Source organism: Epinephelus moara, chromosome 19 (assembly GCF_006386435.1).
Source record: "Epinephelus moara isolate mb chromosome 19, YSFRI_EMoa_1.0, whole genome shotgun sequence".
Classification (NCBI taxonomy): Eukaryota; Metazoa; Chordata; class Actinopteri; order Perciformes; family Serranidae; genus Epinephelus; species Epinephelus moara.
In genome coordinates this window covers 16,466,120-16,488,593 of record NC_065524.1, presented here as the reverse complement: position 1 = coordinate 16,488,593, position 22,474 = coordinate 16,466,120, and the positions used below count along the sequence as shown (strand labels likewise).

The 22,474-nt window shown below is 42.3% G+C and overlaps 1 protein-coding gene across 1 annotated transcript; it reads right to left on the bottom strand.

Moving 5' to 3' along the window:
* Nucleotides 1–1,947: 1,947 nt before the first annotated feature.
* Nucleotides 1,948–21,677, bottom strand: unc5b (unc-5 netrin receptor B). Its single transcript, XM_050071825.1, has 17 exons — nt 21,647–21,677; nt 20,754–20,984; nt 20,325–20,468; nt 19,815–19,918; nt 18,593–18,773; nt 16,623–16,790; nt 15,918–16,082; nt 13,950–13,982; nt 10,496–10,690; nt 9,714–10,082; nt 9,514–9,601; nt 8,941–9,115; nt 8,620–8,859; nt 6,903–7,052; nt 6,168–6,332; nt 5,294–5,472; nt 1,948–4,813 (listed from the first exon to the last, which is right to left on the bottom strand). Exons 1-17 carry the CDS (start codon nt 21,675–21,677, stop codon nt 4,648–4,650), a joined length of 2,784 nt encoding a protein of 927 aa, XP_049927782.1. The 3' UTR covers nt 1,948–4,647.
* Between the last annotated feature and the right edge of the window lie 797 nt (nt 21,678–22,474).

Below are 22,474 nucleotides of genomic sequence, written 5' to 3'. Positions count from 1 at the left end.
CCTAAAATTTGTAGCATACACCTGGAGCATATACAGCATACATTCAGCTTATTCTGTAGCCTATTGAAATTGTGTTGGATTTGATCTGATATCTCTTTGGTTTGTGAGATATGTGCTGATCTGATTACAAAACGTAAAACTGACAAGCATTATTATTTTTCAAACAAAGTGCAGGACTTTTTGTTTTCAAAGACAAATTACAAATATTTCTGAGTGATGTCCAGTGCTGACATTAATGAAAAAAGTCTTAGTTATTGCAATAGAATATTTTTTCCTTGATCAAGCTCACAAAGTATACTATAATACATTTTGTAGTGCTCAACTTACCTTCAGATATCACATGTAAATCACTACACCTGACTTTGAGGTATTGCCACGAGGCTGTATGTTGTTGTGGTCTCCCCCTATATAATTATTAGTTTATTAAAATCAATAAGCATTTAAACTGTCGGTCATATTGCATATGTTTTTTGTTTATTTAAAAATATGCCAGAATTAATTTTGATTATATTGCACCATTGAGTTTACTGCCCTTTGTTGAGAAGTGTGGGTAACTCATGATTCTCACCAGAAGAGGGCAGAATAGGCCAGCATATCACACAGTCAGTCATGTGCTTATTGATACTACTCCGGAATGTGGAAAATTAATAAATAAATAAATACAACACCTGTAAGAAGAGGAAAAAAAAGACTAAAAATCCACTTTACAGTGGAGCATGACACCAGGTGGTTATCTGTCTATGATTGGACTGAAACCTTCTGACAGTTGGCGCTCTGTGACACATAGGTGGACACCACTGGACTAAACTAATCATTATCAAATGAATCACTGTCCAAATGTGGAGCCCGTCCAACTCACAGCTGCCTAACTGCTGTTTTCCCCTGGCAACAACACATCTTATTGTGCTGGAACAATCTGCGAGAAAAATACACTCCAAAAATGTGTTTGTTTGTTTTTCCACTGTGAGCCTAAAATCAAATACATCCTCCATGTACTTGTTCTGCAGGTTATAATTCAGAGCAGTGAATAGATATGTATGTTTGATGAGAGGCTTTCATAGAATTGCACTGCAAACCTTAGATATTGTACATATCAATGCATATGTTTATTTTCATTTCTGTTTAGGTGGACTCAAACATTATCATTTTATAATGCAGAGGAGTATCTGTTCTAAATGCTTTACATCGTGTATGTGTATGTCCTGGTATCACCTGCAGCATCTTCTCATAATAATTTTTACACGCCTTCAAACTAATTTTATTCCCACTGCTGATTTATTCCATAAAAAGTAACAAAAGCATCTTGTGTAGAGGTGAGGGGGTGGACTGAGGCTGCAGTCAGCTTTTGTACTGTACCATCACGTTATGCATTATGAAAGGTTCGATTAAGTCATGCACTGGAGGGTGGCATATCTGTCCACAATTAACGGTGCATCTAATGAAACAGGTGCAAAGTGTTGCCCGCCATTAAGACCATACTGCAGTGCACTCTCACTCCAGCACTGGGATATTTGTTCTCAATATAAGAGCCTAATCTGACAAATCCCCACACATCCTGCACTCGTAAAAAAGCTGAGGTTAGAATGCTCGATCTGAGCACCCAGAGTCAATCCTTAAAGGACGCTATTAGCATCTCTAAAACCTTGTTAATTTGAAGGCTGGACAGCCTGCCAGTTAAAAGCTTTCAAAGCTAAATGGACCTAAAGGGAATTTTCCAATGAGGTGTGATGGGAAGAGGGGCAGGTTGAGTAGCTCTGTATTTTCTGTGAAAATAGGGTGTAATTGATAAAAACACAGATGCCATTTATTTAGTGGTTGTGTTGTGCCAAGGTGCTTCAAAGAAGCCTGTAATTTACTCTATGGATTTTAGTTCACGCTGCTCTCTAAGTGTTTGCTTTTGCAATAACAAGCTTTAATTCAATAACAACAAAACACACACTATTGTTAAACTAAGAAATATAATTTATTGCATAAAAATTATATTTAGTTACAGGTAAGAAGGCTAGACGTTTATTTACAATTGGTACTTTACAGAGATAAAATAATGTCACTGAATCCATTTTGTTTTTTTCCCATAAAAATGTCTTGACTTCTTGAACAAAGGCTAAATTTTTCTCTTTGATGGGAGCGAGGAGGAATCCAGTCCAGCTCCAGCATAAATTATCCAGAGCTATGGCCAAAGATCCAACAGATACTCAAGAAATCTGGACGAATAAACACTGTAGTCTACAGCTAGCCAGTCTCTGTAACAAGATTCGAGGAAAAAAAAATTGTCCTGCAGTGTTCAGGGATCCAAAGTTCTGAACTAGTCGTGTTCAGATACTTCCTCACGGGCAAAGACCTGCAGGGCACGAGTTCATGATGGTAATCACAATTTGTTTTGTAGCCATTGCACCATACTTTGTTTTGTTCTCCCACATGTGCTTTTTTTTCTCCAATAGTTAGCTTCCTTGGTCGGTGATCCAATCCTTCCGATCCAGATGAAGAATTCCCACACATCCCACCAGAACCAAAAAATGTTAAACCTCTCTTAAACCACTTTAGGATACAAAATCAAAACCCTGTCAATGCCCTGATCTGAAAAAATAGAATTACTCTTCCAGGAAACAAAAGAAGTCAAAATGCTTCGCTTTTCTTTTGTACTTGCATAGCACTTACAAAGAGAAATGACAGATCTTGAGCGTGTGCACATACTGTACACGCACACCCACCTGCCCACACATACCCACTCACTCAACACACACTCATACACACACACTTATGTTTTTCAGTTCATTCACACAAAACAGTGACATGACTCACTGCTGAGAGGAGGGATACTGCCTGTGTTTTGGTTTTTGTGGTTTCAATGATATGAACACTTTTTTTTTTGCTTTGAGGGATAAAAAGACTCAATAACACAGAGAACTTAAGTAATGACAAAGTTACAGATGAAAGCATTTCAATTCCCATCTAACAATAAGTGACAGAACAACATTGATAATGCAGAAAGCTTGAGGACCCTGACCACAAAGCAGGCGGCTTCGTAGAAAGGTAACAATAGGTCATCAAATTGAAACAGGGGAGACATAATGAATTACAGGGCGATGGATAGACAGATGGACACGGATAAGTGGTGGACAGAGAAACATAATGCAGTTAGTGTTGAGGTAAATTTTATGGTCCCTTGCTGCCTAGCTGATTCAAGGCTAATCTATTCTTTAACATCCATCTCTGAACAATGGGAACTGCCCTCAGTTACAGCAAAGCAAAACGCCTACAATACAGCATACAGTATATTCACCTGGACATCTGATCACCTCTAATCATGGTTTACAGATTACATTTTGAATAGATGCACCATATTTAAAATAACAAGTAAACATGATTTCATTATTCACAACTGAGACATCCACTGTGCACCTAACTCTCCCATTTGGCCTGCTCTACTAGAATCAAAAATAAAACAGCTCAGCAGCCCAAACAAGCACAGATGATGGAACAGCTTCTAAATGATCGTAACAGCAATGGCAATGAAAAAAAAAAATCCACAAATATGGATAATAACTTAAAGAGCGTTCCCCAAAGGAAACTTTTAAGGGATGACCAGAAAGCTCCCCTGCAGTTTATTCTCAACAGATCGGAGGAGTGTGGCAGAGCGATAGAGGAATGCAAGGAGAGATGATAGAGAAACACCCCTGTGAGTCGGAATGATATGCCAAGGCTTTGAGGCATTTGTTGGTACAATATAAAGAGTCAGTCGGTATAGCTATCTGCCAATTCTTAAATTAACTTCACAATTCACCGTCCTAGCACAAAGAAGAGGCAGCTTTTTTTTTTTTTTTTTTTTCAGCCCAAAGCGACATGCTCAAGCCCTCAGACCTTGAGGGTTCGGACCTCATGTGATTTGTCGACAGTCGAAGCAGTTAGACAGGAAATCTTAGCCTAGCTGATTCAGAGCCAGTTAATGACCAGTTTGTCCGTGTGTGTTTGTGTGTGTGTGTGTGTGTCGAAGTTTGTCTGTAGCCTGAGGAGGTTTCAGACAGTTTGGTGCTGCCTGTCATTCACTGCACACACAGAATGACAATGGAGAAAACAAAAGCCCCTGCCATGAGGTGAGATGGTGTTAAATCATGCACTTTCATGCTGCTACTGAAACATGAGTAATCCCGTGCTAGCGTTTGACTTGTTTGTGTTATTGTGCGTGCTTTAGTGTGTTGAATACATCTTTTTTTTTTTTTTAGTTTGTCCCAAAGCTTTTCTTATTTATATACAAGAATAGTGTAATTTGCAATCTCTAAAGAAGACAGCCAACATCACACATGACAGACGACTTTACACCCATTTTACGCCTTCGTACCCTCAAATTGGTTTCACGTCGTGCAGATGCAACATTGCTTTGGAGGATTCAAGCTGAATCAGATTAGCAGTTATCATGGGATGGCACGCATGGGAATGGGCGGGTATGTAGCTACAGTGGCTGATCAGGGGTCAGTGGAAAGGAAGATGAGGCAGAGGTAATACAGTGCATGTGAAGGAACCAAAATGCTCTGTGGGCTTATGATTTGTGCCAGGGGTGTGCATATTAATAGGCAGGTATTCTTATTGTCATCACGGTGGTGAGAAAAAAAAAAAAAAGTCTGGCTTGCTCTCTTGTTCCTTGACCAATCAACAATCCCCATCTGTTGTCATGACAACTAGCACCTCACTTTTGCCCATTTCTTCCAGCGCGGTCGCCAAAGAGACCAGGTCTGCGTCAGCTTGATGACAAGCCTCCCATAAGTCCAGTAGAACACCTGTGGGGCTCGGCTTTGTTGCAAAGTAATTCAAGTACCTGAGGGAAAGAAAGACCAGGTGAGATGTCAGAAAAGTGAAGGAAGCACTTCATTGTTGATTATAGACATTTTAAGCCATTCATACTGTATATTGCATACTGCTGGTACAACTTTATTCTGACAGTCCAATACTGATGACCAAGTACCTGCTATATTACACAAAGCAGTTATAGCTGTTGAGTGAGATGAAATATCCCTTTTCATTAAGCAATGTATTCTTGCATGGCTATACCATATCCCTAAACTTAATGTTTACGTCATGTTTTCCAGATTCTAATCAGTACAACAAGAATATGTCTGTCTACATGCCCCCCAAAAAAAGAAATCCTAACCCCATCTGAACTCAGACGGTGAACATCTACATGCCACCTTATACACAATTCTGAGTTATCACTTGACAGTAGGAACCTGAGTATCAACACTGGACTCGTGCGTGACCAGGCTGCCTTTCACACATAAACATGTGAGGCAGATCTGACCTGTCAAAGCCCAGGCTGCGTGCCAGTAGTCTCCAGTCACATCCTCGGGCGCTGGGTGCATCCAAACTGGCACAGATCTTCTGGCGGATGGAGTCAGGCAGGCGAAAGGCATAGGGTCCCACTTGAGAGGAAGGCAGGCAGGTGCCTCCTGAGGGGAGGGGCGAGTGCGGGGGTAGAGTCTGGATTGACAGACACGGTGAGAGGCACAATGAAACCAACCTCTGTATTTCTTTTGGCATCAAATGTGTGGCTTTCATTGCAACTTTATCAGCTTTTGCGTTACTTGAAAAAGTATTTCACTGTTGGAAAGATGGCCTCGAAACAGAAAACAGAACGCACTGTGACACACCAGACCAATAAATGCATCGACTGTTGGGTGACGTGATGCAAGCTTGGCTATTTTGACACAGGAAACAACACGGAGCCAGGCTGGTACCAATCGAACTTGTATTACGGTTAAATGGTAAGCTAAAATATATTTTTGAATACATTTGAGGCGAGAAATAGGCAACACAGTAACATAATCTTGGTCACTTCTATACTCTTTGTGTCTGTGGTGGCGACCCGCATACAAAAATGAGGGAGTTCAAGAGCCAGCCAAGCTACAGCCAAGAGCCAGATAAAATTTTCACTGGCAAATTTTCAAAATCCGTTGTGGTGGACATACAATAATGCGGAAATACAATCTGAAATTCGAGCAACAGCCCTTGAGCCAGAGAAAATCCGCAAGATCGGTATTTGAGATGAGTGATAAGCAGGGAGATCTGGTGCTGGCAAGATATAGGCAAGTTCACCACAGTTCATTTACGCATACAACCCACACCGTTACAATACAGAGCTGGTTGAAAATTGGCAAAGTATCCCTTTACGTTACCTCCTGAATATCCGTGTGCAGCTGGAATATCTGTCCCTCCCCTTCCACCTGTCGGACGCAGATCTTACAGGTGAGCTGCGACACAGCCAGGCTCCCTCTCTCCAGGCTGAAGGTGCAGTGCAGGGGTCTCTGACTCCCGCTCCAGATGTGATAGAATGGGATCTCCTGTTAACAAAGAGTAATGTTAAGAAGGAAATGGTCTCTCCACTGTGATTAAAAGTGGCTTTGCTCTGAGCAGTGCAATCAGGGAGGATCTAGAATGCAGTTTTCATTCGAGGAGTGGTGCAATATGCTTTATTTTGATATTGGGTGTTTCCACCAACTGGGTCTCCGTGTGTCACGGGACAATTTATTTCCTTAGCACACTGTCCATAAATTAGGACCGCTATCAGATTTCCTGTTTGTTTATTCAGGGAGGGTTCAGACTGCAATCTCGGTGCGGCCGCCAAGAGAATGCAGCAGAGGGTTTGGATGTTTACAACAGAAGTGAATAATCAACTAGCTGTGTTTTCTGAGAAGAAAAGCCATTCTACTGAAGTGAAATAAAGAGTTTGGCAGATCATAATTTTTTCTTAGGAGTTATTGTCTATTAGGGTTAAAGTTACTGACAATTTATCAATAGTTTTATGGATCTAAATCATTAAAGGTGCTGATGCTCTATGGACATGTTCGCATCTATGGGCACAATACCTATCAACAGGCTGTTATCTTTCTGCTACACTTTGAGTGTCTCACCTGATACTTTGCCAGTAGTTTGCTTCTCCAGTGAGTGTGAGGAATGTCGTGGATGGACAGGCGCAGGTTGTGGTAGCTGTCTTTGAAAAGCAGTGGCTTGGGATCCTCAAGCAAAACTCCACCCAGACTCCTCTCCAAATCCAGCACCTCCTGCCAGAGGCGGAAACAAGACAGGCTTAGTAACACATTTATGTTACTAATTTTATTATGGGTTTATCATTCTAACACATATCAAAACACGCTTTTGAAAACTCTTAATTAAAATGCGTCGTGCGCTCTCTAAAGTCAGTGTCTCCAAATGGAAATGTGTGAGAGCTAACAGTTTGAAAGCTGTTTGAACTTTAGCAGCCAGGAATCATGTAATGTGATGCCAGTAAACTGCACACAGCGCGCTCATGTTTACTACCCCGGCTGGTCTGTGAACACTTCATACAAAAAGGGACTGAGAGAGGAAAAATATCTAACGTCAGCGAGTCCAACTTTCTCTGGATGGCGTGCTCACTTGCTGTTTGCTGGGGAGTTTGTATCGTGCCGTGCTATTTTGAGTCGTTGCCTCTGGTGGGTAGGGGAGATTCAGTTTGATACCAAAATTTGATCTGGGCAAGTGTGGTGGATCTTTTGTTTTGATTTTTGGGAATATTTAGACAAATGTGTAATGTGTGTGTTGCTCATGACTAAACCAAGCTCTGTGTTAGCTGTACTTTACAAGTAAAGCTGACATGATGGAAGTAGTTATATTTTTTAAAAATCTTGTCTATTGAGGCTGTAAAGAAGTATTTGAAATTGAAAAAAGAGCCGAGGGATTCGCTTTCGTTCAAGAGGTAGAAAACCTACAACTGCCAGAATGCACTGCACCACACCGGACCAAAAACCACTCCTGCTGCTGGGTGAGGTAATGCAAGCGTAGCTGTTTTTCCCCAAGAAACAATATGACAGCTGGCTGGTTAACAAACAATCTCGAATTACAGTTAAACGGTGCGATAAAGTATGTTTCTGCAAACATTTTAGGTGGAAAAATGAACAATGCAGTAACAGAATCTCAGGCTTAGTTTCACCATTTGATCTGAGTTTTTTTTTTTCTTTTCCAGGTTGCTTTTACGATACAGAAAACAGTATGGCGCCCACTTCCTGTTCACAAATTCTCATATTACAGCCAAACAATGCACTAAAATATGTTTCTGAAAACATTTTTGTTGAGAAATAGGCAATACAGTAACAGAATCTTGGTTTACTGTTTGATCAGAGTTTAGTCTCTTGGGTGGTGGGGGTATCTCTCTCTCAAGCTCAGACTAAATTGCAACTCTCTTCCTATACTTGTGTCTGTTACGGCGGGTATACAATAATGCGGAAATACAATCTGTAGTTCAAGCAACAGCCCGAGAGCAGAGAAAATCCGCAAGAGCAGAATTTGAGCTGAGAGATAAGCAGGGAGATCTGGCGCTGGCAAGATGGAGGGAGGTTCATCCCAGTTCATTACACATACTACCCACATTGTTATGACACAAAGCTGGTTGAAAATTCAGCAAAGCATCCATTTAAGTAAGTTACCAGCAATGCACTTATTCAAATTTACACCTTAAGTATAGTATTGCCAGATTAACTCACACATAAAAGTAATGATGAAAAAGAAAGGCGAGAAGAAGAAAGGTAAACAGAAAAAAGACAGGTAAACAGACATTTTAACACAGACAGAGAGTGACAAACACACAAGCAGCACCTTGAGTGCATGTGGGGTGTCATGGATGCAGTAGATACGGAGGCTGTAGTCCAGGGAGAGGCAGGGAGCTCGAGGGGCGAATAGTGCCAACTGCAAGCGTTTGCAGGCAGGCTGTGGAGGGCAGGACTGGCCCACCAGGCCGTACGTTCCCAACTGCTCCATGAGAACATGACAACACTCCTCCTCCAGCTGCAGGTAGCACGGAGACGACAAAGTCTCCTCTCCTACTGTTAGCACCTCCTGAAAACAGATTGAAGTAGGATTTAATGATGCAACCCAACGAGATATCCATTATATGATACCAGACAGAAGCTGTCTTACCTCCCATGCCCCCTGGTGCGTCTGTGTCTTGAGTGTGAGGGTCCAATCAGGTGTAGGTGTGTCTAGTTGGGCACAGTGGGGCAAAGTAAGAACCACGGGACGATTCAGCAGCATACCAGATGGGCCGCAGCTCACCACAGGACTTAGTACAGTCTGACTGCCCTCAGAGGGTAGCCTGTAAATGTCACACACACATATACACACACACAGAGGGAGAACACCTGGTGTTTGCAACAGTTACCAAAACATTAGACTTAATTTATAGAAGAACATCATGGTTATAAAACAGTGAGGAACATGGTGGTACAAATGTATCTGAAGCAAACTGAAGATCAAATTTCCCAAAAATTGGCAAGAAATTAATACACTCCAATTTCAGCATAGAAGTTGAGACAAGTTGATCTTTTTTATCCTCAGAAAAAGTGATAGAACTTCCAAACAAACTTCAAGTGGTTCGCAGTAGGTGAGCCGTGCATGGGAACATTTCTGATTGAGGTGAGAACGAGGTCTGCTCTGCCTCGTGGTTGCGGAGGAGATGAGTGAAATAGAGGAATAAAGATGAAGGGCACTCACGTCGTTTTGTCCCACTTGTTGATAATGAGGTACATCTCATAGAACTTCCCCTGGGGGATTGTGCCAGGGGGGACCAGCAGACTCACACCTACGAGAGAGAGCGTTGTGTTTTATCTTGAATTATATGTGATTCATGTGGTTCACATGAATTCTGCTTCCATTCGCCTGTGAAAAGACAGTTGTATGCACTATATAATCACCTGTGTTGGGGATGGTAAGGCGTCCTCCAAGATTACCCAGGGTGGCGCTGGTGCTCAGCCCAGGCTCTCTGGACAGGGTGTGGCTGTGGTAATCTCGTTCTCTTCCCATAGTACCCACCGACTTCAGGCTGAGGATCTCCCCATCACCTAAGCCCATTTCTGTGGGGAGCTCCAGGGAGGAAAGAGTGGAGGCGTTATACACCTTGATTTTGAGACTTGGCAAAGGGTCCAGCAGGGGTGAGGTGGTCATGGGGATTTTGTGGGGGCTGTCGTTGACCCCCTGCTGCAGGGAGAAGAGTGGCCCGCGGAAAGCCCCTGCTGTGGCTGTTAGATCCGGAGGAGCAGAGGGATGCAGAGGGTGAGGGTTATCTGTGGACGTAGGAGAAGAGAGGAGCTGTTCTCTTATCACCAGAAATGACACAGGCTGGGCTGAGAGTGCTAAAAGTGACGCGAGTGAAATGGATTAATGTTGCTAATTAATATTTGACGACAAGAGCAAGAGAAGGGATACCATGACAAATGCTTCAAGTGTAAAAAATGTAATGCAGTAAAGAATGGAGAATTGACTAGGCGAGAGGAGATAATGGTATAAAGAGAATTCATTTATGGGATGATATAAATAGCAGTGTGACAAAGAGGCAGACTGTAACCAAGTGCTTCAATGAATTTGAGTAAAAACAAGAAAAGTTGTGAAAACAAACATGATGATTAAAAAGAGGAATTATGTGTGAATGTGTACTAAATGATGTAATGTTTGAGTTAGTGTCTATGTGTGAACTTACCCTGTCTGGGAGGTTTGTAGTTGCCAGGGTGGAAGGCGGCAGTGAGAGCAGATGAAGAATCGGTGATGTCTCCATGGAGATGGCGGCATCTGCGGCGATATGCGAGCACTCCCACGCACAACACCAATATCACACACAGCAGCAGGGCCCCCACCAGACCAGCATAGACTGCGACTCCCATACCTGGGGCCAGCGCTGAAAGAGGGTTGGAAAAGAAGGCGGTCAAGACACCACAGAGAGATGCATGTGGGAACACACAGATACAAATGCAAGGGAAAACACAAGAGGGAAGAAAACACAATTTAAGAGATAACATCTGATTTACTACATATCCACTGTAGCAGAAAGTATTATAAGTTAGAGCTGAAACAATTAGCAGATCAAGTGATTAGTCGGTCATCAGAAAATTAACAAGAGTTTTGATAAGGGAATAATCTTTTAAGTCATTTATAAAGATAAAATTCCAAACATTTGCTGGTCCCCGCTTCTCACATGTGAGGATTTGCTGCTTCTCTCATTTTCTTTTTAAACCACTGTAAATTTGATGTTTAATCAGATAAGACAAGCAATTTTAAGATGCGACATTGGGCTCTGGGAAACTGTGATAACACCTTTAACTAGAAACACGCAGCATATTTTAATGAGCAATTGAAATTTAATAGTTTGTCACTGTTAAAATTTTACGTTTTTCTTTTAAGTCTATCTTAAAACAATACTGACATGCCCATATGTAAATTGAATGATGTATTAGTCACTGTGATTGTTCCTCCTGTCCATTCTGGGCTTGTAGAGATCCCTCCCTAACATGATTTTAAAATAAGTGATGGGGGAGTCCTCCTTCAAACGTCTATTTTTAGTGCTTAATTCCCTCTGTGTTACTTTCAAACTATCACGCCTCAGCAATGAAACATTGTGCGGGAAATGAAAAGCTAATCAAGCACTAAAAGGGGATATAATCCGATATGCCAGATCAGTATTGGCGCCAACATGGACCTTAATAGGTGGATCAGGTATCAGCCATGATTTTACTGATCCACATTAAATACAGTTTCTCTGTCAATGCCAGTCTAAAATTCACAGTTTCTGCTATGAGATCAGTCGTGGTAAGAAACTGACTGAGTTACAATGGCGTCGTGTTACCTTTTTAAATCGAAGCCAATGAAAAAGAGAGCGCTGGAGTCAGGAGAGAAAAAGTTGGATAAGTACATTCCTGGAAAATATTCACTTTACGTGACTAAGTCAGATTGCTGCAGCCTCATTTAGCTATTTTATCGAGCATTTTAACTTTATAAAGCATTTTTAGTCAGAACAAGGACTGTGGATTTTGTCCCCCATCTGTTACATTGGAATCACATTAGGGAGGGGATCACTTCACAGCCGGTATGGACAGCAGGAATGATCACAGTGACCAATAACTCTTTCAGTTTACTTTTGAGTATGTTAGTGTTGCTTCAAAAACGTGGACCTATTCTTAAACTCTGGAAGTACGCCTGCTAGGATGTAGCTGGTGTCCAGTTTTTTGGTTGAAAGAGATCATCTTGGAAAGTAACATGATTAAACAGCTCCTCCTTAGACTGCAGGCAGAAGCATCTGACAACAAAAGTGGATGGAACTGGTGGTGGTGGGGTGGTTGATCATAACTTTGCATGCTCCATGTTTGGCTCCCTCTGTTTTCTCCTGCTCAGTGACTGGCTGTGACTTGTCGGCAGGCCCACCAATAGACTGTATGAAAGAAATGGGCATAGTCATTGTGATTCAGGGGTCAATGGTTCAAAGGTTCAAGGGTTTTCAGGTCCTCCGCCTGAAAATTTTGTCAACCCTGAAATCTACACCTATGCCCTGATGTCACCCATTAATTTGTGGACTCCAGTTGGGCTTTTTGGCCATTGCCATCTTGATTTTGTGGTGCCAGAAGCGACTATATTTGGACAAGAGAGCAGAGCTGTGGAACTTGTCAATCACAAGGTAGCCACATCCTAAACCATACCCTGCTTTAAGGTCTATTTTTCTCTAAATGGGACCAGAATTTAAAAAATGAACCTCATACTGCACTGAACAAGACTTGGAACTAGCGATTGAGGCCATAAACTTGTTAGGAAAATGTTCACTGAGCTAATAAATTAAGTGAGTAGGGGAGGCAGGGCAATTTTCTGATAGACTTGTATACAATTGGACTTCTTTTTGCAAACAGTGGCGTGGCCCCATGCTGCCCAATTGAAAGAATCCAGGTTTAAGGCACCTCCGCTTTTGCTTTACTTTTCAGACCCAGTGGTAACTCCTTAGGCCCATCACAGCCCTGACTCTCCGACAGTAGCAGAGCCATACCAGATCCAGACCAGAGAGCCAGTTACACTAGAGCAGAAAAGAAGAGCAGACAAGTAGCGAGGTTGGCGGGAGACAAAGAAGAGTGGGAAAAAAAAGAAGATGGAGTAGACAGGCTGGATAAACAGAGGAGGAGAGAGCTATAGGAGAGGCAATTTGGCAAAAGGGATAGGAAGGAGTTAGATAAGGTTGTGATTTGTTGAGAGGACAGACGGATTATAAGTGTGGTGATGAGGAGAGAGGAGATAAGGATAGTGCTTGAGGAAAAGGCCCATGTTAAAAGAGCAGTGGGGAAGAAGTTGGAGGAAACACTACAGAGCAGCAGTGAGAGTAGAAGAGAGGGTGGAGGAGAGGAAAGCCGGAGGCAGACGGGCTGGCAGAGGAGAGCTCCCGTGCTCACGTGGCGCGATGGAACTGAATCCGACAGCCGTCCGCACTTATTACCAGAAACGGAACAATAGCGAATTAGGTGCATTACCGTGGCTGCTCTCCCCTGAGCCCACGTCACATTGAGCTAAAGGAATTACCATCACTTCAAATGTAAACTATATTACAGATTAACTGAAAGTAAGACAGAAATCAGCTGTTTTCTCCAGCAAGTGCCTCCACCTCATAGCCGACGGATCAAAGAGTCTCAGCTTGGAGGCATGTCATTTTGCTCCCTTCAAAAAACAGCTTGCAGATTTATTCCTCCAGCATGTTGGTTTAGAGCCAGATGAACTGTTTTAGTTAATTACATCAACATCTATTAATCTCTTTGTTGTAATCGCGTCTTAGTTTTCAATTGCAGCAAGCTGTTATGTAACTGATGCAATGTGCTAACACAGAGCCAGCTCAGGAACCTATGTTACGCTTAGTCAACATGCTAGACAAGACGGGATAACAACACTCATGAGCAGGCTGGACAAGAAGGTGAGGCGTGTCTCCGCTGAGCTCGATCAGAGATGACAACAAAGCGTGGACAGACAGGCTCAAACACAAAACGCTGCACGCATTCAACTCCACGTGCTAACACAGATGTTAGGACTCCCCATCTGTATGAGCACAGACAGACAGACGCACACACACATACGGCACAAACACAAACAGAATGAGGCAGTGAAAGAGTGAAGTCATGGGAAGGTGAACTTACGATGGCTTGCATGTTCAATAGAAATCTTTTTATCTGTTTGAACAGGAGAAAAAAAACGAGAGAAGAAGAAAAAAACAACAACATAAAAATGGATGGACTAGTTGTTATGCAAATGAAAGATGCAACATAACACAAAGCAGAAACGGGAGAGTAAACAATAGCTCATCAATATGAAAATAGAAATGTAAACATAAAAGACGTACTGCAAGCAAGAAAACATATTTTATATCTAAAAAATAATAACCTCCCCTGGAAATGCGTGACAATGTGGAATGAAGTTCAGCATAATTGTTTATATAATGTACAAAAGGAGAATAAAAGCCTATTAGAAATTACTGCGAGAGAGAGAATAGGATCATTTGAAGGAGAGTGGCAAAGTTAAAGACAGTATTGAAATTGAACAAGGACGCCGGTGTTGTGTGGTGCATGAGGGAGACAATGTAGATTGAAACCGTCTCTTTATACACCCCACAGGGTATGTTATCACCTTCATCATATGAGGAAAAAAACCACCTCTGTCCTGACGGGAACAATCTTTTCCAAGATAACACCAACGTGAATCATCCCTGTGTGGTTTGATGAATGTCGAAACCGTCTTTCAGGGTCGCGTCACTGAGTAGATCTCAAACCAAATAACATTCTCTCCCAAGCATCGTCAAAACACCAAATGGTTCCCTCTGACTTTTCCATTCATCCAATAGCAATTAGAACGTACTAGGAGGCAGCGGAGATGATGGTTTGTGGTGTCTCGAAGCATTTTTACATTTATGACTCGGGTATTTAGCTGATCCTCAACGGGATTACAATGAGTGAGACACTGGAGTGAGCTATTTGATTGTCTGAGGCATGGTCTGAACGCAAATAGTCGTAATGTCATCAGGATGCTGCAGAATAATTATATTAATGTGCTGGGAAAATAAATAAGTCAGTAACCTGTAGTGTGCCAAGTGACACATTTACAGATTTTCAACAGCACAGTGCTTCCCATTTCCCCCCTCTGTCAGAGCCACTTGAGTGCATGTTTTCTCTGACAGTCTCCGGAGAACGCTCGGCTCTGTACAGACAAATCAGACAGTGTATTTGTCTAATCTGGCTGCTCCATAGAAGCCTGTTTATGTCAGGAGTCGCGTGCACATCCGATTGAGTGTGCATATGATCCCCCGGTTGCACGTGCGTTTACGCTGTGCATGCTTGGCCGTGTTGGTTTGTGTCGTGTGTGTTTCTTAAGTGTGCACTTGAATGTATCTCACTGCCTCTGTGGATGCACGTCTCAAAGATTCTAATGCGCTGTCAGCTGGATTCCTCCCAGCTCATCACGGGCTGCACATTGGGTGTCAGTGTGAGTCTGACTCACTCTCATATGCTCTTCCCTGTGCTAATTTTTCGACTTGGCCGTGTCATGCTCGCTTCCCACTCCATGCGCTCCCTTAGCCTGCACTCTCTTTATCTCTCTTTCTCTCTCCCTCTCTCTCCTTCCATCTGTGCTTTTTAGATGTGGATCACTTGCCTTCTCTCTTTGTGAACCTAAATTTTGCCTCACGAAACATCTGTCTGCGATTTAGCTGTTTTTGTTCTTTTCATCTCTCTCTACATCATTCGCGCTCTCACCATGCTGCAGTGCCTAATCACCTTGGGGATACAGTTCTATACAGAATAGCTTTGAAATGCAATGCACCTTATGAACTATGAGCAAAAATATCCTCGCCCGTACGACTTGTTATTATCAATTCAACAACCACCTGAAGCAGCACCTTTGCTTTTAGGGAGTTGACCCCTATAGAAACCTCAGAAACACCCTTTCCTTTAAATGTTAGACTGTTGTGTGCATTAGTGAACTCAGCTCAGCTGTATCAGATCTATATTGCAGAATAAGGATATATTACAAATAAATATATGTGTGCCAAATGTTTCCTCCCTTTTGACATTTAACAACCGCCCCGGTTTAAACACATTGCTCGGGTGACTTACTGCGCGCACACAGCCCCTCAGTGCAGTTTTTGCTCTCCATCATGCTGCCGCTGCAGTGCTTTCCTCCATTTCTAGGTGGGGGGGCTTGGCACTCGCGACTGCGCCAGTGGGTGCACTCTGTCCCACAGGCGGACCACTTTGCCCACTCTGTCCAGCCTCCATCCACTGGAATGACACAGCAGAGATGTGAGTCATTTTTACAGCTAACCAACAGCTAAATACTTCCACCACTGCAGGTAGAGGGGAATTGGGCATGACGTTATAATGCAGGGTGATGCATATGTAATGGCTCGAAGTGCATAATTTTGCAATTTGCAAAATGCATTCTGTGGTTTGTTTTTAATGATTTTGGAGTCGGGGTGGTCAGACACATGAGGCAAAGCAATAAAAGGCAGAATGGTGTGTGACAGTAATTCAGTATGCTCATGATGTAGATGACTTTTCATGATGAAATCAAAGCAGTCACATGACCAAATGCTAGTCTGTCCTGGTTGGATGAAATTGTTTTTGGGTTAAAACATGTAAAGAAGTTAACAGCTTGGATTTGTGAAAGCAGAAATCCACCATCTGATGTTTTAGAAGTTTTAAAATTCATCCTGGTACTTCCTGCGAAATGGGCCATTTGGGAAATTTCTCAACATTTCAGTTCTTAACTATCTTGCCTGATGATATCATAAATAATACAGATGAGTGTGTCATCTTCACCTGGGCACAGTGTGGTGCAGGTTACTCTCTGGAAGGGTGGGCCCTCACAGAAGGCTCCTCCATTCAGAGGCGCAGGATTGGTACAGCTGCGTGTTCGTCGTTGCCAGCCCCGCCCGCACCGAGCGTTGCACTCTGACCATTCAGTCCAAGAAGACCAACCTCCGCTCACTGACAGAGAAACAGACACACAGACATGCAAAGTGGCAGTTAACACCCTGTTCAACTTGAATACCCTCATCAAATTACACATTGATGAGTGATTGTAAGCGAAAAGCATAATTAAAAGTAGAAAGCCTGAGCTTATAGTCATAAAAAGTCACTGTGTTGTTGACAGATTTTAAAAACTAGATCAAGCTCACTAATACAGTGGTGGACTGTACCAGTACATTTACTTGAATACAGTACTTAAGCACCATTTTGAAGTACTTGTACTTTATTTGAGTACACTGTAATTTCATTTTCTGCTACTTTATACCTCTATACATCTCTGATGAAAACTCCATTACTCCACTACATTTGTCTGTCAGCTTTATCTATTTTTGTAGATAAGGTAATTAGTAGAGGCGGGAATCACCAGACGATCCACAATACAATATTATCACAATACTTAAGTCACGAAACAATATTATTGCGATTTTAAATACGTTGCGATCAATATATTGCAATTCATAGTGATTTATTACCTTTTGTCAACTCAAAGGAAAACTTTGTCAACATGTGTTTAATCTAATAAGATGAAGTTTTCAGTCTGTTCATCTCACCTCAGCCATTTTTTTGCAGTAGCAAAATGTATCCAGTGGACTCAGAAAGCAACTGATTTTATTATTCTAGTCTTAGTTTAATTTGTATTTGTAATATTAATAATTTATATAGTAAAAATCGATACTTGGCACTGTGTGACGATAAGATATTGCCACACAAAAATATCGCGATACTGCGCTGTATCGATTTTTCCCCCACCCTAGTAATTAGTACAAATTAAATTAACTAAACTAAATTATGATACATTATTATAGATCAAACTACCCAGAAGTATATAGAATTAGTCAAAATGCTAAACATTAATCAACATTAAAGTGATGTATTAATAATTCTGATCCAATAATATAATATAATGAGCCACTCTACATAATGAGTACTTGTAGTTTGGGGTACTCTGAGTAAATTTTGATGCTAATACTTCCGTACTTTTACTTCAGTAAGCCTTGAATGCCAGACTTTTAGTTGGAATATTTTTAAATTCTGGTATTGCTGCTTTTACTTAGGTGACAGATTCAGTCATTTTCATTCATTCATTTTCTGTAACTGCTTATCCTGGTACAGGGTCACTGGTGTGCTGGAGCCTGTCCCAGTTCCCTTTGGAGGGGAGGCAGGGTACACACTGGACAGGTCGCCAGACTCTCACAGGGCTGACACATGGAGACAGACGACTATTCACGCTCACATTCACACCTACACACACTTAAAAGACTTAAAGCTTTAAGTGAAAGATCTGAGTACTTATTCCACCACTGTTAATGTGATGTAATTAGGTGTTAGGTTTCTAATCTTGTATTCGTCTCATTCACCCATTCTCTGACTGCCTACCACTTCATATGCTTTGTATATACAGAGTGCAGTTCCTAGGGACAGTTCAAAAGAGTACAGTGGTTTTCAGATCATATTTCATTCAGATTTTACCACTGTCTTACATAAAAGTTCAATATTGATAAAGTTCATTCAATACTTAGGATTTGCAGGTACAAAACTGCTAAAATGTAAAATTTTCTTAAGTGCAAGTCACCTCCTATCACCTAACAAATCTGACCACAAACACATCGATGATTTTTATAACTATGTCGTCCTGATTCATAAGCCAATCTCCCAAAAACCAACACTTCACAGTCTTGTATCACAGCTAACATCCATCATGAAAGGAGGAGTTGTGAGGTGTGAGAATGGAAGCGAATAAAAAAATGTATGTGTGTTACCATAAACAATAAGAGTAGCGGTGCTGCTGCGTCTTTTGGCCACCACGTTACGAGCCACACAGGTGTAGTTGGCGGTGTCTGAGAGTCTGGCCTGTTTGATGATCAGATCATGATCGATGGTGATCAGGAAGTTGGAATCCTGCGATGGATCGATGACGTCTTCGTTCTTCAGCCAGTCCACCTGTAGAGACGCAGGCACGCACACAAACACATACCGCTCAGAACTTTGTTGTGCCAAAAGAATATCTTCGCACAGAGTGATGAAATTAATGAAGATAGAAAAAGTTACCACGGCAGCCAAGATTTCAGCTGCGCTCTACTGCCCCTGTGTTATGGCAATTCTGAATGATGGATTCCTTTAATTCTTTTGGCAGATAACTCTTCACATAAATCATTGCACAAATCAACAGGTGCGTATGCATAAACATGAGTCAGAACGCCCCACACAGACCCTTTCAGTAAACACCATAAACCTGCGGAGGATTTAGCCATCGGGACACGTCTCAATGCTACATGTGGTATTCATGTCAATATTTGATCATTTTTAGTTTGCTCGGGAAAAATATAATTTGAGGCTTCTTTTGACCAAACTCACTTTAAATTTGAGACATCCTCCTCATGCACTTGATATCACACCAAATACCCAGGGCTAGGATTCCACTGAAATGATCTCCTGTTACCACATAACATGAGCTGCTACGCGTTCATGCTTTGTGCTTTTTACGTCACACAATAACATTATTAAGCCACTAAAAATAATAGTAAAGCTTGGGAGAGCATAAATGTTTACTTGAGTCATAAAATCTGCATTTATGAATTATTTGTTTTCTTTTTAATATATTGTTGCACTGCTGCTTTATGGGAGAAATAAAACTGTTTGATATAATGGGGTGCAGTTAAAGCAGCTTAGTGTTAAAACATGACACATAGTGCAGCCTTTTTAGTTTTGTTGCTGAAATAGCAGATATTATTACTGAGCATTACATGTTTGAGGGAGTTTTTCTTGCTGTTCTCTCAAACTTCAGTGGCTCGTCCTTTACGGTGCTGCCTTTTGTGGTGTGTTTACTTATTATTTGGATCTTTGCTTTGCTATCTCTCTTGAGATACAGCGCTATATAAATTTATATGACCTTGAACTATTTACTTTGAGTTTCATAAACAAAAATCTAACCCCTCATAAAAACACAGCAATGAGAGTGAGGATGAGGAGGAAGAGGTCTACCTCAGCAGCGGGCATGCCTTCCGGAGGGCGACACTGCAGCAGCACCTCCTGCTCGAGTCGCACCTCCCGCCCCAGCGGCTCCTGCTCAAAGTTCTTCCTCAGGTCTACAGAGGGTGACACAGATGTAGTCAGCAGTTAGTGAAGGCTGCCCCGTGACAGCACTGACACCCTGTTTATCTTTCTGACATTTGCTGTCACACACATACACACACATGCACACACACAGCCGGCAAAGCCCCCAAAAAGCCTCTGTCACTGCAACGTGTTTTTCCCTTCATACCCTCGTAAACATGCACGGTGTCAATCATACGACGCCACCCATTACCACGGGGGACTAAGATGGAGAGCCACAGCAAATTTATTTGCATATATACTTAAGCTGACACGTTTGACAAGCAAAAAGTCGGAAACATTTGCCCTTCTGCTGTCTTCTTTCCTATCTTTTTCTCTCTCTCTCTCTCTCACACACACACACACACACACATATACACACACAGCCTTGGCACTGACATGCAATGCGAACGTAGGCTCGGTTGCTCTTGGTAGTGCCAGCCGAGCTCCAGGCCACACACTGGCACCAGTAGTCCTCCAACCCGAACAGCTCCTCCACCTGGGTCCTCGACACAGAGATGTCCACCTCTCGCACCACCAGACCTGTGAGAGAGAGGAAGAAAGAGAGAGGGGGGGAGGGAAGGAGAGATTAGGCGGGCATTTTTTTTCACAGTGCATATAAATAATGCATTGGCTGCAAGCCAAAAGCAGTTAACGTGCACATAAAGTCCTATGGGAGCTAATGGATTATGTAGTTGAAAATGATGTTTGTAATTGAGTATGATGTTTATGTCTGTGAAATACAAGGTGACATTACTATGTGAGTATGTAGTTGTGTTTACAGTACACCTCTCTGTGTGTGTGTGTGTGTGTGTGTGTGTGTGTTACCTGTGACCTGGTCCAGGCTTTCTCTGGTGACGTGATCGTTTTGATTGACCCATTCCCCGTTACATTTGAAGTAGATCTGGGTGGCTGGTGACGCCCGGCACCGCAGCTGGACCGGTCGGTTCTTCACGATGAAAGCGTCCTCCGGTTCCAATAGGAATTCTGGGAGAGGTTCCGCCGGTGCTGACGGGAAGGAGTCAGGGAGAACCTCGGCATCACTGTAGTCGGTGCTCTCTGAAAATGCAGAACATAAAATAGATAAGATGACTGTCCTTCAATGGAGAGACCTGAGTTGCACTCAAGCAGTGCAGAGATTTTCATCAGTATTCGTATGGTTCCTCTGTGGCTGATCCTGACCTCACTGTTGAGGAAGAAATAAGCAAAATGACACATTTGTCCCTCCGGGATCAATAAGCCATCACACACCTGGAGGGTGTATATGTGTGTGTGTGTGTGTGTGTGTGTGTGTGTGTGTGTGTGTGTGTGTGTGTGTGACACCTGTCTCAATCCAGCTTTCAGCAACAAATCTGTCAGCANCTGACCTCACTGTTGAGGAAGAAATAAGCAAAATGACACATTTGTCCCTCGGGGATCAATAAGCCATCACACACCTGGAGGGTGTATATGTGTGTGTGTGTGTGTGTGTGTGTGACACCTGTCTCAATCCAGCTTTCAGCAACAAATCTGTCAGCAGTGCTTCATGGTATACATTAAGGCAACCATGTTAGTGTATTTCAAGAAGACATTTAAGGTGTTGACAGTTTGCACTGTAAATGGAGGGGCACAGTGACATTTTCGCACTCCTTGTATTGCCAGTAATCTGGTCAATGCAGGCCTCCTGCTCTGGTCTCTCTGGAAGAGTCCATGCCTCTCAGCTGGGGAGGAGAGCTGCTGACCTTCCACAGATAGGTCCTGTTGATCGCACATTATCCCTTGACATTTTCGATGTGACACATTCCTCCTGGCAATGCTGCCAAGAGATTCTCCTGGCAGGAAGGACACGATATTTCTGACCTCTTCACTCTGACTTGTTACTCGAATAATGATGGGTGAATCCCAGGCAGTATATCAGTGCTGTAATACTAGTTTTCATAGCAGTAGATAGATTAAGATATATATACCAGAGTTCTGCAACAGGTGGGGTACCCAGCGGGTGACCTATAAAAATAGGTGGTATTTTGTCTTTATTTCTTGGTGCAGCTCTGGGGGGAAAACACGTGGGTGAGATTGCAGGTGTTGGATGATAAATATATTAAAATAAAATGAGAATAATTTAATTTAATGTTTTGACGTTTTAATCCTCCGACTGCTGACTTTGTGCGTTGGCTCTGTCAGCTGTGCCAGCTGCCAATATGAAAGCCGCTTCATCCAGGTGCATTACCAGCAGGCACGTTAACTGTGGAGATGTGCTGCTCAATATAATGAGAATAAGTAAAAAAAAAAACATTGAATTTCCTTAATTACCTTTGTTTTAAAAACATTATCTTAGTTTCAAATGTATGAAATGTCCCAAAATGATCCCTTTAAACTAAATTGAAATGATCTGAATTTGGGTTTTCCGCAGATCTTGTATTGTCGGATTGGGTCAAGTTGCTCCACTAATTGTTCATATTTGTGGGTGGTGGAGTGGGTGCGGTTTTGTACATTGCGGATCCAGTTTGGGAGCAGTCTTGATAATCAAAACCCGTGCCAGAACTCTGACAAGTTTGCTACGTACTACATCA